Raw genomic sequence first — 12,925 nt, forward strand, 5'->3', positions numbered from 1 at the left:
TTTGTTTTGTTTTCAATAAGTGACTAAAAATGTGTAACTACGGCAGGAATGATAAATTGCAGGTCACATGTGTGTAACAACTGCTTTATTTACTATTGCAGATGAAACATTTTCCAATGTACTTTAATCTCTTTTTTTTGCAGATAAACAACAAATTATCAACACAGGATACTTGATATATGTAAGAAAGAGTAATACAATTTTGTGTCTGAATGCTGGTCAATAGTAAAATATACTTAATAAAAAAAATAAAGTAAAAAAAGAGAGAAAAGTGTACATAATCCTTTGGCATAAAGAGTAAATCAACAGTTTCACACTATATGATTGTCAAATTCAATAATGCATTTCTGAATTTTCAAAATAACTCTTAGTCATTTTTTTTAGACTGACAAAATGCAACAAATGAGCAGGTGGCTAATATTGAAGAAATAATGCACTCGTTTTATCTGCCTTGCTGTGTATCATTGTTTTTGTTGTGTTATTTTTAATTTTTTTTTAAAATCCAAGTATTAGAGAAAACAGATAAAATGTAAACGATTGACTTTCATATTGATGTAAGCAAAAAATATTTGACACTGTTAGTAAAATGTAAAAAGAAAACTATCAGTCATTCATTTCTTTACTGAGTATCATGTCTTTTTTGTTCTTTAGCAGTAAAATAAATGCAAGAATAATGCTAAAACATATCATGAAATAAAACAAAACAGTAAATCATCATCAAAGTGAACAACTTTCTCAGTAAAGGAATGAAAAATTAAAATGATAAAACAAAAATAGAAAATTAAAACTCCTCAAGTTTATCTCAAATATACTTCATGTTTGATGAAGTCACTTGACACACAAAAATCTGATAAATCAAACTTTCCAGCACAGACAAATGGAAATAATCTCAGACTGCAAGTCATTTTTTTTGTTTAAATGAACATATTCAAGTCACTTTTATATAAATGAACATTTATAGTTTTTTAACATGTATGAAAAAAATGGAAAATGTGCAGTTTTTGCACTAGTTTATCAATCCATCCTGTTGTTACTTCACCCTAAAAGATTTTACTTTAAAACAAAACACATATTCATGCAAGAATGATATATAAAATATATCAAAGCAGTCATCCTGTATAAACTCTCACAGTGAATACATGAGCAGCTCACTCATGATGTGCTTGAGTTTATTCTGCTTTGCTGTTTCATTGTTTTCACTGAGCTTAAATGGAATTTCTAATCTTTCTCATAAAGGAATCAAGAAAAACATCAACAAGACCATAAACAAAAAAAAAGAGTTAAAAGAAGTAGTAGAAAAGAAGAAGCAGTTAAAGTTAACTGATAAACTAAAATCTCTCTAAACCCATCCAATTCATCTCTCAATTATCTGCTGAACGCAACCAGGTTTAATACATATCATGGAAATCTGAAAAATCAAGCTATAAAAAACACATAAAATGTAGTAAATCTCAACTTTTACATAAATGTAAATAAAAACTTAAAGCATTTTAAAATATAAGAAAAATAAAATATGTATGAAAAAGTGTAAAATGCTCAGTATACCATTCCCTTGCATATTTATGATTGAACCGTGCACATTCATTTACATTGGATTACAAGATTTTGCTTTTTTCCTGTGTATCAATCACCTATTGGTTTAATTTTATTGGATGGAGAAATGTTATTCACTCCTTGCAACATGATAATATTACTTTGTTTTTTAAATTCAACCCATTCGCAAGAGAAGTAAAATATAATGAAAAATTAAATATTAACATGTAAATATAGTTTTTTGTTGCTGAATTGAATTTCTAAAATAATTCCAAAAAACAAATTAGCAGCACAACACACCCTATGATTATTACACCAATAAATGCAGAAAAAATACCTTTGTTTACTTCTTTAGATAACTAATATCACTCATTCAGTTGATCACTCATTCATCAACTCCTGTTTGGCTGTGATGGTGTATTTCCAGGTCTCAATTATCTGAGATAGCTGCACATTTTCAGAGAAGTTTCCCTCCACACAAGGTGGGACTTCTACTTCTTTACGATCCATGTAGACACTGACCGCCTCCTTCAGACTGTCAGAAAGAAAGAAAATATAAATTTTAATACATTACTTTTGCATTTGAGCAAATAATTTTTTACTTAGCAGGAAAACAAAAAAATATTCTAACAAATAAAAACATTCACACTTTTGGTATAGACAGAAAGGCCAAACGATGGGGCACTATACAGATATGAAAATGAATAAACAAAGCTTATCTGAAGACAGTAAAATATGCACAAAGTACTTGGACATTTTTGAGATTGATTGATTAATTGAAAATTAATTGGACAAACTAACATAGTTTTAAATATAAATATTGTTTTTAATACTTAGATGAAAATATTTTGCTTCATTCCGACTAATCTATAACTTTATATGCATATCTTTGCATCTGTGAGATCACTCTTATATATCCATATTTTGGCTACACAGGATCATCTGCAGTGACTTTGAGGCTTAAGATGTAAATCTCTCTTCACACCTGCTAAGTCAGGGCCAAACAGAAAATGGCATTACCAAACAAATAATCTGATACCATACAACAGGTTTACCTCCATGATGGATTGTAGTCCTCAGTTGCCCGTAGGCGGCCCAGGCGCAACAAGAGGAACTCGTGCATCTCAAGCAGCCACTGGTCCATGTTTCCTCTGGACATGAATCGTTTCAGCTCAGTCTTGTTTTCCTCAGTCAGTGGCACCTGGTACTCGGCTGGATACCCCGAAAAGGGCTCCTTTTTAACAAGACATGCAAGCATGCATATTGTATGTATACGGTAGATGGACTGACATATCTGGTCATAATGACCAAAGTGCTAACACAGGAGGTTAGGATCAAAACTTACAATTTATGTATCCTCAGTGAAAAACCACATGTGGCGTATAAACTTGAAATTTTATTTGTATCTGAAAACAAAACATACTGCAAAACTTACCCTTTTCAGTTGCAGCATTTTTTCAGATCTGAGAGAGGACAGGACTTGCCACAGACAAACACAGTGTCTGAGGTGACATTTGCCAAAAGCCTGCAAAAAAAGTGATCAACTTAAAGATCAACTTATAGATAGTTTGTTCTCTCTGGTCTTTGCTTTGTTATTAATACTGATTTTTGATATGGGAGGCTCAGAGTGAGAGAGTGTACATGTAATGACCTTCAGTATGTGCTGATTAATGTTTTGGTCCATCTTTAGTATTTCCTGAAGGTAAGAGACCAGTTTCATTTTGGGATCACCACCAGTCATTGAGAGGAAACCCAGAAGCAGCTCCACAATCTTCAGTGCTTCACACACCTCGCTGTAGGAGTCCAGCTGTCTCGACACGGAGTTCCAGATCAAACGGGACAGAGCCGTCTGATAGAGAAACAAAGCAGTGAAGTCATAAAGCACTGAAAAGTAAATCATCCCAATATAACTGTGTAATGTGTGAGTAGATCTTTTATAGATGAATGTTAGGACAATTTTTCTTATTTGCTACGACTATTTGGCCCGAAATATTTATGCGATTTGGTGATAAACAAAACATCAATCTGCTATACCTGTAATAACCATTTACAGATTATAGATAGTAAGTCCATTTATCAAGAATATCTCCCAAACAAATATTAGCACTTTTACTGTAAACTCAGTATGGGTCATATTACTTTACCTGTGGCACTTTTCCATGAACAGTTTTGAAAATGGTCTCATAGTCTCTCTCTTGCATATTGACCAGCGTGGGAATTCCCTTAATAAAACACAGGAGGTTAAGTGAAGCAGGGAAATATGTAAATATGATTTTAAACTAAGTAAGATCACATAGAACAGATACAAGACTTGAGTCAAATGATGAAAATGTCCCACTGTAGTTAACCAACACCATAAAAACAAACTCCATAGTGCAGTGGTTTACAACTTTGCCTAACAAAAGATTCCTGGCTTTATTCTGGAAAAAGAATCCCTTGGAGGTTGTGTTGGGAAGGACTTATGATGTAAAACCCACATGTTGTAGCAGTGTGCTGTCATAAATATGTGGAACAAACAGTAATAGCTTAGTCCTATTTGTGTTTGTAAGGTATTTGCTTCTTGAGCCCCCCTGCCGTCTATTACGATAGAACTTCAACAGAAAATGAACTTCTTTGCAGTGGAGAGAAATCAAGAGTTTAAAACAAAGTTTGTGTAATTTTAAATGTGGGACACATGTTTTAACCAAACCAGGCTGTGTGGACTCACTGCACGGGTAATGAGAGGTTTTCCCTGCAGAAAGCGGGTGAGGATCTGCTGTTGGATCCTGGGCAGGTCATACTCAGATATTGTCTCGTGGCCACGTTCCAAGCTGTACTGGCAGTTAGACAAAACCAGCGGAAGCAGATCCTTCTCCACATCATAGCTGATCACATGCTGCTCCATTAGCTCCAACAGACTCACTGTGTAGTCACTGCAGACATCACAATGTAGATATAAACTTTAATCTCCCCACATGTCTTTGCTCATGTTGGTCTAGAATGCAAGAAACTATTTTGATGAAGAAAATTTTTGTTGAGAGCAAAACTGAACTGTATTATATTTACAATATTTAATGTATCAATAGCATCGACTCAGTAATTGGTTATGTCGCTCTGGGTATCTATGTCAAGCTCCCAGGTGAAAGAAAGGATTTTTAATACTAACACCCCTGAATGATGCTCATTTGACTCATCTGTCCCTTTGTTTGAAGTTCAGGTAGGAGGATACCTGATACAGCTTGATTAAAAAAGCTACATAACCTGCTTTAAAAAAGTACCTGCTGTCCTCTCGTGTGTGACGGTCCACTGCATTCACCAACTCATTGTGGAGAGTCACCAGATAGCTGACCAGCCCTGTGGCACACAGGCCTGGACCCTGCCGACGGGGCAGGAGGTACTGCAAGTCACTGTTCAGGTCCAAATCCCTGCTGCAAAATTCTTCTGGAATTTTCATTTCATCTATAGTTTTGAAAGGACAGATAAATAATTCCTTATTTCAAATATAACAAAAATCTACATATGTGTTTATTAACTGTTCCATTTAATCACAAGAACAAAAAATAATAATAATATGTTTTCAGTAACTGGTCAGTAGTAGATCTTTTTCTATTATTTTGACCTCTATTGTATACAAAGTCATTTAGAATTAGAATTATGTTTGCTCTCGAAGGCAACTAAAATCAATCAAGAATTCCACTGTTCCCATTTTAAACCCAGTATGGCAAAGTCAAATCAAGCTATTTTTTTTGTATAGTTGATAAAAATGTCCTGAAAAAAAAATACAAAATAAAAGATTTAACTGCACCAACAAATTATTTTGTTGTTCAGACAAAGGGTAGAATAAGTGCTTTACTTACTGCTGGTGACAGAAACTCTTAGCTGATTCCATGTTTTCAGGAAGGTCTCAATGCGTTTTTGATACCACTGCCTCATTTCTGAAACAACAAAAACATTTGTATGACATAACATGAAACAGAATAAAAATATTTCAGTTGCTTTGTCTGTGTAGCAAAAGCCAACTTTAAAGGATTTTGACTGTGATTTTCACATTTATTCAGAAATAGTACTGTAGATTAATCACGTCATTGTTCACATTTGGAGAGAGTTTAGGTCCATATAATCTGCACCTGTTTGCTGAGCAATGAATACTCCGATGGAGCCCACGATATCTTCAGTTGCATTTTGGTACTTTCTCACCAAACGTTTCTGCAAGTTTAGGATTTCTGGGAGGAATTTGATAAGCCGAAATTCTCTCTCCTGAAAAAGAAAAACATAAACCAATCGGCTGATAACAATGCTTCAACAGCACAGGCTGTGTATCTTTGGTTATTTTCAATTCTACCAGTGAGAATAATAACAAGCTTATTGAAACTTTTTAAAATTGCTTTTACGTTTAAAATATAAAGATAATTAGTTATAGCATGGTGGTGCACTGATAAAAATGAAGGTTGTGGGAAAAGATAGACTATTCGATTCTATTCAATTTCTATTCTAGAAATGTGTGACAAAGAGCATTGTACCCATCCATCTCATAATATATGAGGGCAAATTTGACAATTGGTCTAAAGGTTTTTAAAAAAGAAAACTTTGCAATTATCCATAGTGCACACTGTTACCTCAAAGACAAAAAACAAAACAAACAAATAAAAAAAAACTCAGTCTGGTCAGTAATTCACGCATGCAATCGAGTAAATTTTTGACTGAATGGGTGAATTCTGATCAATCAAAGCTTTACATCTGTGAGACACACACCTTCTGCAGGAACCTCCAGAGCAGGGGGAGCTCCTCCTTTTGATCATTAGTCTCCATAATGTGTGTGAGGCTGAGCAACGACAGCCTCTCCCTGCAGCTCCACACTGCTGAGCTGTCAACCTCAGAGCCCTGTTGCAGTGAGGCGAGGAAGCTACAGTCATCACCGTGGATCGTCCTTATCATGAAGTTGGAAGATACACGTGAGTCATTTCTGATGGTTCCCTTTGCCTCTTGTAGGAGTTGGTCAAGATCCTGGACACAAAATATTGGTAAAGGTGATATAAGAGGTAAAGGTGATATTATATAGCTAAGACTGAAAAGGGGTTCATGACAAAAAGGGTAAATACTGAGCTAACAAATTACCATCAGCTTTGGTGTCATAATATCTGTAGCCACAGTAGTCTCCCAGGTGTTTCTGGATTCTTTGGTAGTAAGGTGAGGGTCGATAGTAGCTAGAAGAAAAGTCAAAAATGAATGGCAGACTCTTTCTAAGCTTAAATGGGATCACAATTTTAATCAAGTTCTTATGAAGTACTGACTTCCATTATTTCTTCCTGTCATTCTATATGTGACCATATTTGATGTCACAGTCGGACGGTCCTTCCGGACGACTCTGCTTGTGTGTATGTTTTCTGTGTGTGTGTTTGCTTCTCCCTCTCTCCCTCCCCAGTCCTCGGGCTGTTTACGGAAGTGCGCGCCGTGGGAGAGGCGTGTCCTGGCGACTGTCGTCATTGGGAGTCCCTCTTCGCTGTTGCCGGCCACCTGCAGCTGATTACCTGACCAGCTGTTGGTAATCATTCCTCCCGGCTAGAAAGAGGTATTTAACCTGGACTTGCGGCGACAGTCGACGTGGGATTATTACTCTGAACTGATATAGTCCGTGCGAGCAACGTGAGTTTGTTATTCGGCGAGCGTGTGGCTAACAGTGGATTTTCCTTCTTCCTCCAGGAGGGGCGAGCGGAGAAGCGAGTTGGGGAGCACACACACTAAGGGAGTTACAACACGGAACGCACTGGGAGCAAGGGACGAGCACGATTGGGAAATTGCACTTTTGAGTGAATTGTTGGACTTGCCTGTCTGTTTCACTGTAAATAAACGCACTGTGTTTCTGTGAAAAAGAACCGCGCCTGGGTCCGTCTTTTCCGTGACATTTGACACATGTTCATGTTTGGATACTTACTGGAACTGGCCCGTGGTAGCTCCTGCAGTGATTTAAGCACCAAGTGAACAGATGTTACGTTGTCGTCAGCTCCTTTTCCCAGTGCCTGGGACAGATGCTCAAGATCCTTTGTTATGTGCAACCTGAGAAACGAACTGACATCCTCCACAGGTTGCTGGATTATCTGTTGGACAACCTGAACAAAGAGTGAGTGACAGCATCATTGTTAGATGTAATAAAACAAGCAACATCATTCATTGAGTTTTGTGGATTATTCATGAACAGCTTATGACTTAAGCTGCTTAGATATTGCCACTACTGTACAAAGTAACTCTCACTTCAGATACTTCATTTAAAAATGATTAGGATCCACAAAAATAGAGTAATTATGATCTGCTCACCTCAGGTTTCTCTGAGGCTCCCAGCATCATGGCCAAATGTGTAACCAACCTGACCAGAGTGAAGGGAGTCAGAGACATGTGTTTGGTGTCTAAAGCATCTGGGTTGTTTCTGCGTTCAGGGTTTCCCAGAATGTGACCGGGACGTGTTTGATCCCTAAAACAACAGATTTGAATCAGTAAGAAGAAGAGCTGGTATACTCCCAGTGCCACAGCTTTAATGGTAGAAAACACATTCACACATGCACATTTTTCTTTCTCTAAGTCTTTTCCAAGTCCAAATATGTGTTACTTTTCCAAGTGGAAGGTTTGATATCACTGGATAAATATACTGAAAATGTCTGCAGTAGATTTTTTTTATAAATCAGCTGAAGCTACTTTACAGAGCAATTCAGTTATATCAAAGTCTTTGTTATCATCTAAAGACAAATGAGCAGTGCCTGATTATCTTGTGCTTCCAATTTCTTCTTCTGATCATTTTCTTTGAGGATTTAATAAAGAGGCACAGTGTCAGTCTGTGCCTAAAAGTTGTGAACAGGAGTGTTTTTGTGGCTGGTCTCATGTATTTCTGTATTTGGAGTATTTAAATAAGTCATGCAAATGTGAATTACAGTCTGTGACACACAATTTATGGCTAGCTAGCTAGCTAGATATCTATCTATCTATCTATGGATATAAATTCAATTCAATTCAATCTTTATTGGCAGACTTTATGTCCATAAAAACAAGACAGAAACACAACCCCCCCCCCCCCCCCCCCCAACACAAGGTATAGACCATTAAATATATATAAGTATATAAATAAGTATATAAAGCATTTGTAAAAATATAAAACCATAATATACATAAAACATAATTAATTAAAATAAATCAATAAATACACAAACACTTTAACCAGTGCTTTCTCAGACTGGATGAGTAACGGGAACCACTCACTGTCGGATCTGTAAGTGCTAAAATTATACTGTTTCTCGAACCATCCAGTCGTTCTCTAAAATTGAACATTAACTTTCTTAAAAGTGCTTTAAAAGTCCAAACACCCACAGCTACAAACATCTGGCTGGCACTACCACTTCTAGGTATCCTGCAAAGGATTCTCATTGCATCATTATATGCAACATGCAGCTTCAGCATGCTACATTGTTTGTAGGATGACCACAAGGGGGCAGTATATAGCGGTGTGCAATACGCTTTAAACAAAGCCACTTTAACTGGAAGTGAACAAAAGCTGAATTTGCGTGCAATCGTATTTGCCTGCACATAGAGCTTGCATCGTTGTCTGTACATGTCATCATCATCATTCATTTGCTCAGTAATAAAGTGACCAAGGTATTTCACCTTTTTATGAACTTCAAGAGTTTTTTGTGCCAGTTTAAACAAAGGAAAATTTAGCTGTTTATCCTGCTTGGTTCTACATATCAAAACAGCACTTTTAGCAGCATTGTACTCAATGTCATATTGCACACCATATTCAGTACAGACATTAAGAAGATCCTGTAATCCAGCACTGCTTGGACTAAAAACAACCAGGTCATCTGCATACATAAGATGATTTATCAATGTTTTACCTAATATACACCCAGTGTTACAGGCTCTCAGCTGTATGGACAAATCATCAACATATAAATTAAATAAAATTGGAGACAAAATCCCACCCTGTCTGACACCATTGCTGACACCAAAGGGGGCAGAAATACTGCTTCCCCATTTAACCTGCATGTTCTGATGAGCGTACCAGTAAGAGAGAATCCTCACGATGTATTGAGGAACCCCCAGTGTCTTCAATTTATCAAAAAGTTTTCTGTGGTTCACTCGATCAAAAGCCTTAGAGGCATCAATGAAACACATGAGGACAGATGAATTTTTAGCCCTATACAAACTGACTATTTCCTTGAGTGCAAATATGCACATGTCAGTGCCGTGCTTTGGTTTGAAGCCAAACTGATTATCCAGAGAAGAGATGAACACACTAACTCTGTCAAACAAGATTCTTTCTAACACCTTAGATAAAATACTGGCTAGTGCAATTGGCCTGTAATTATCCAAACAGCTCACTTTTGCAGCTTTGTCCTTCATAACTGGTACCAGTAAAATACACAGCATTGAGTCTGGTAATATGCCATGAATCATAAACCCAGTGAAACAGAGTGCTAAAAGAGGAGCTAGCCTTAAACTAGCATGTTTTAAATGTTCTGCAGTGATGTGATCCAAACCAGAAGCTTTATTATCAGACAACCTATGAATGGCTTCATATACTTCATGTGTCCTTACACTTATTGTGTCATTACTCATGTCAAGATTGTCCTCATATGGATCACTTTTTATACAGTTAAACAACGCACTGTAATGCTGTCTCCATAATGCTGCAATGTTATCTGCCCCAGAAACACCTTCAACAGTTGATGGTAGAGATGGTTTACAGTTATTAAGAGCTTTCACCTCTTTCCAAAAATCTGCCATATTATTACACAGCATTTTCCTGGCCAAAGAATCTGCTCTCAGCATTTGCTCATTTTTAGTTATAAAGCGAACAGCGTACTTATATCTGGCATTCGCACATTTTTTCTGTTCTAATTCTGGGCCTTGTTTAGGTCTTCCAGCCATGGCCCAACATTTATAAGCTATGCGAGCTTCATCATGATACATGGATACATGTTCTTTCCAGCCAGGTCTGATGTTAGGTTTCTTATGCTTATATTGTTTATCAAGCAGTGTACCACTTTCATACAGAGCAGTCACTATATCATCATACATGGAGCAGAGTAAATGTTTATGCACAGCATTCTTACAGTTGACATCCTTGCACAAAAGAGCTTCTTTGGGCAAAGAAATGTTGTTCAGATGTATATCGGTATTACTATGATAAGCTAAGAAATCATCTTCACTACATGCTGACCAGTCTAATTTTACACTGGTAGCAATATTAGTAATATTATTCCCAGTTGTTGCTGGCATTTGTTCCACATTCACAGTAAAACCAAAAGGTATATGATCGGACACAGTTACCTCATACCTAATAGTCATGTTTGCTAAAGCTGCATGCCCATCAGCTGTACAGATACAGTGGTCCAGCCATGATGTACTATGCCAGGCTTCACTTATGTATGTATAGCTATCTGCAGGCAGTAACACTTTGGTAGACAAGATAAGATTATTAACTTGACAAAAGTGAGTTAAGTGGTTAGCAAACCGAGAACTGCTGTCTGTGAGATCAGCATTAAAATCACCCAAAACATATATGCTGTAAGTATCGTTGTCTTGAATAAATGCATTAATAAAAGCCAGCCTACTGAGGTATTCTTGCTCATTTTGACAAGATTCATAGGGAGTATAAATATTAAGAATGATAAAACTACTATTGTTCTGTGTATATTGTATACCAATACACCAGTCTACATCCAGTCTAATGGGCTTTATCACAGGGTCTATTTTTTTATCCCAGAGCACAGCAACCCCTCCAGGTATTCTGCCTCTGACTATAGCTGTGCTGAGATCAGTTGTTGATTCCCCCACTCCCAAAAAACTTGCATTTAGACAGTTAAGTTTTCCCAGGTCCTGTTTGGACAACCATGTCTCCTGCAAGCATAAAATGTCACATTCTGCAAGCAGACTGTCCACAACAATCCGTCGAGCTTTGTCCCCTGCACTCTGTCCCAAACGTAGACCACGACAGTTGTAAGATAATATCCTAATAGACATCTTCATGTTGATACATTGGTACCAAAAGGCGCAGTTATCTCCCCTGCTGGATCCCCTGAGCTTGGCACCACCGTACCGGTCTTACGAGGTTCATAAAAACGCCGGACCAGAGCCCCTTCAGGCCAGAGTTCAGGATTGTACATTTCACCCACATCATTACATTCAGCAGTAACCTTGAAAGAGCCGAACCTGCTACGTTTACCAGCAATTTTTTGACAGGTCACATCTCTTTTGAGTTTCTCTCTCAAATACAGAGCAAGAGTTTCTGCATCTACATCCAGGGCAAATTTAGTGGCAAACACGCTCACCAATTTAGTTTTCACAGTTCTGATTGTACTCACAGCTCCAGTGCCAATAATCGATACAGGTCCAGGCCTCTTATTGTGTCCAGTGGTAACAGCATGCATTCCTGAACCCGCATTAACCTTCTCCAGCTTGTGACGAGGCTTGCCATTTTTCACAACTTTACTCCATTGTGGGGAGCATGTAGAAAGCACTGTCTCAACGGGATCCTCCGTCGTTGCAGTAGTTTCCATATTACGACCTGAGGCTGTCGTTGGAGCCCGATCTTGACCACGTAGCAACATCTCCGGACAAAACGCTGACACTGTGCTTGTCCCAGTCCTTGAAGCAGCCAAAGCTCCGGCTTCCTGCGTTCCGTGCGGGCCGCCTTTACTTCGGCTCCCCCACCGCTCCTCTGCGTGTTTCCCCAGGGGAAAGTGGGAAGCGGTCCCCGACCCCTGAGCATTCAGCGTAACAGGCTCAGCCGGTACCTCGGGCCGACACTCAAGAGCAGTCACACGGTGGTCGACCTCCACAGCATTGGTCATGACTTGCTCGCAGACATCCGCCTGTAGTTTAACTACATGTTTTAAAGCACCCACCTCAGCACACAGCTGGTCCATTCGCCGTAGTAGACAACACACATCCATGCTGGAGTATGTAACAGGCGGCAAATCATCCAGGTGATGAGATACAAATCTTGGGATATTCTCCCCACACTCATTCAGCACTTTAAGACAGAGTTTAATATTGTTGGCGTCTTTATGCTGTCCTTTATATCCGACGCACCGCTGTGAGGTAGTGGGGCAGAGCTCAAACAAAACTTTCTTGGAGGCTTCAATCCCCTCGGATTCAAATGTGTTCGTGGCCAACAACACAATTTCATCCTGACTTAAAGTTTTGATTTTTACAGCAAGGAAATTAAGTAGTTCATCCTCTACAATTACCCTTCCATCAGTTGTTTTATATATCTCTGGTTTTAATCGTGACCGTTTGAAAGTCGGAGCTACGTCTGCAACACCACCTGCTACATCCGCCATTTTGATTATCAATATTTTGATATTATAAATTAACTAGGAACCAAGCTTTTAAGACCTGAGTTTCACTGTAACATTAAAGAAAG

General features: G+C 38.1%; 2 protein-coding genes across 2 annotated transcripts in view; both read right to left on the reverse strand.

Annotated features, from left to right (window-relative positions):
* Positions 1-1,914: 1,914 nt before the first annotated feature.
* LOC102785379 (E3 ubiquitin-protein ligase rnf213-alpha-like) overlaps positions 1,915-12,925 on the reverse strand; it is a 93,960-nt gene continuing 82,949 nt past the window's right edge. Inside the window, exons 55-67 of the mRNA XM_087852881.1 lie at positions 7,825-7,978; positions 7,445-7,619; positions 6,628-6,716; positions 6,265-6,516; positions 5,640-5,769; positions 5,370-5,447; positions 4,791-4,971; positions 4,241-4,445; positions 3,678-3,755; positions 3,185-3,382; positions 2,969-3,058; positions 2,589-2,767; positions 1,915-2,068 (exon numbers count right to left, since the gene is read on the reverse strand). Of these exons, the coding sequence (XP_087709007.1) occupies positions 1,915-2,068; positions 2,589-2,767; positions 2,969-3,058; positions 3,185-3,382; positions 3,678-3,755; positions 4,241-4,445; positions 4,791-4,971; positions 5,370-5,447; positions 5,640-5,769; positions 6,265-6,516; positions 6,628-6,716; positions 7,445-7,619; positions 7,825-7,978 (1,963 nt within the window). The remainder of the gene's footprint in view (positions 2,069-2,588; positions 2,768-2,968; positions 3,059-3,184; positions 3,383-3,677; positions 3,756-4,240; positions 4,446-4,790; positions 4,972-5,369; positions 5,448-5,639; positions 5,770-6,264; positions 6,517-6,627; positions 6,717-7,444; positions 7,620-7,824; positions 7,979-12,925) is intronic.
* LOC148098623 (uncharacterized) lies at positions 11,438-12,842 on the reverse strand. Its single transcript, XM_087852716.1, has one exon. It carries the CDS (start codon positions 12,840-12,842, stop codon positions 11,523-11,525), a length of 1,320 nt encoding a protein of 439 aa, XP_087708842.1. The 3' UTR covers positions 11,438-11,522.

The sequence above is a fragment of the Neolamprologus brichardi genome, chromosome 15 (genome assembly GCF_056152115.1).
Source record: "Neolamprologus brichardi isolate AB-2024 chromosome 15, ASM5615211v1, whole genome shotgun sequence".
Taxonomy (NCBI): Eukaryota; Metazoa; Chordata; class Actinopteri; order Cichliformes; family Cichlidae; genus Neolamprologus; species Neolamprologus brichardi.

Excerpts from the sequence above, each read along its gene's own strand:
- LOC148098623 (XM_087852716.1), bottom strand. The coding sequence starts at position 12,842 with ATGGCGGATGTAGCAGGTGGTGTTGCAGACGTAGCTCCGACTTTCAAA.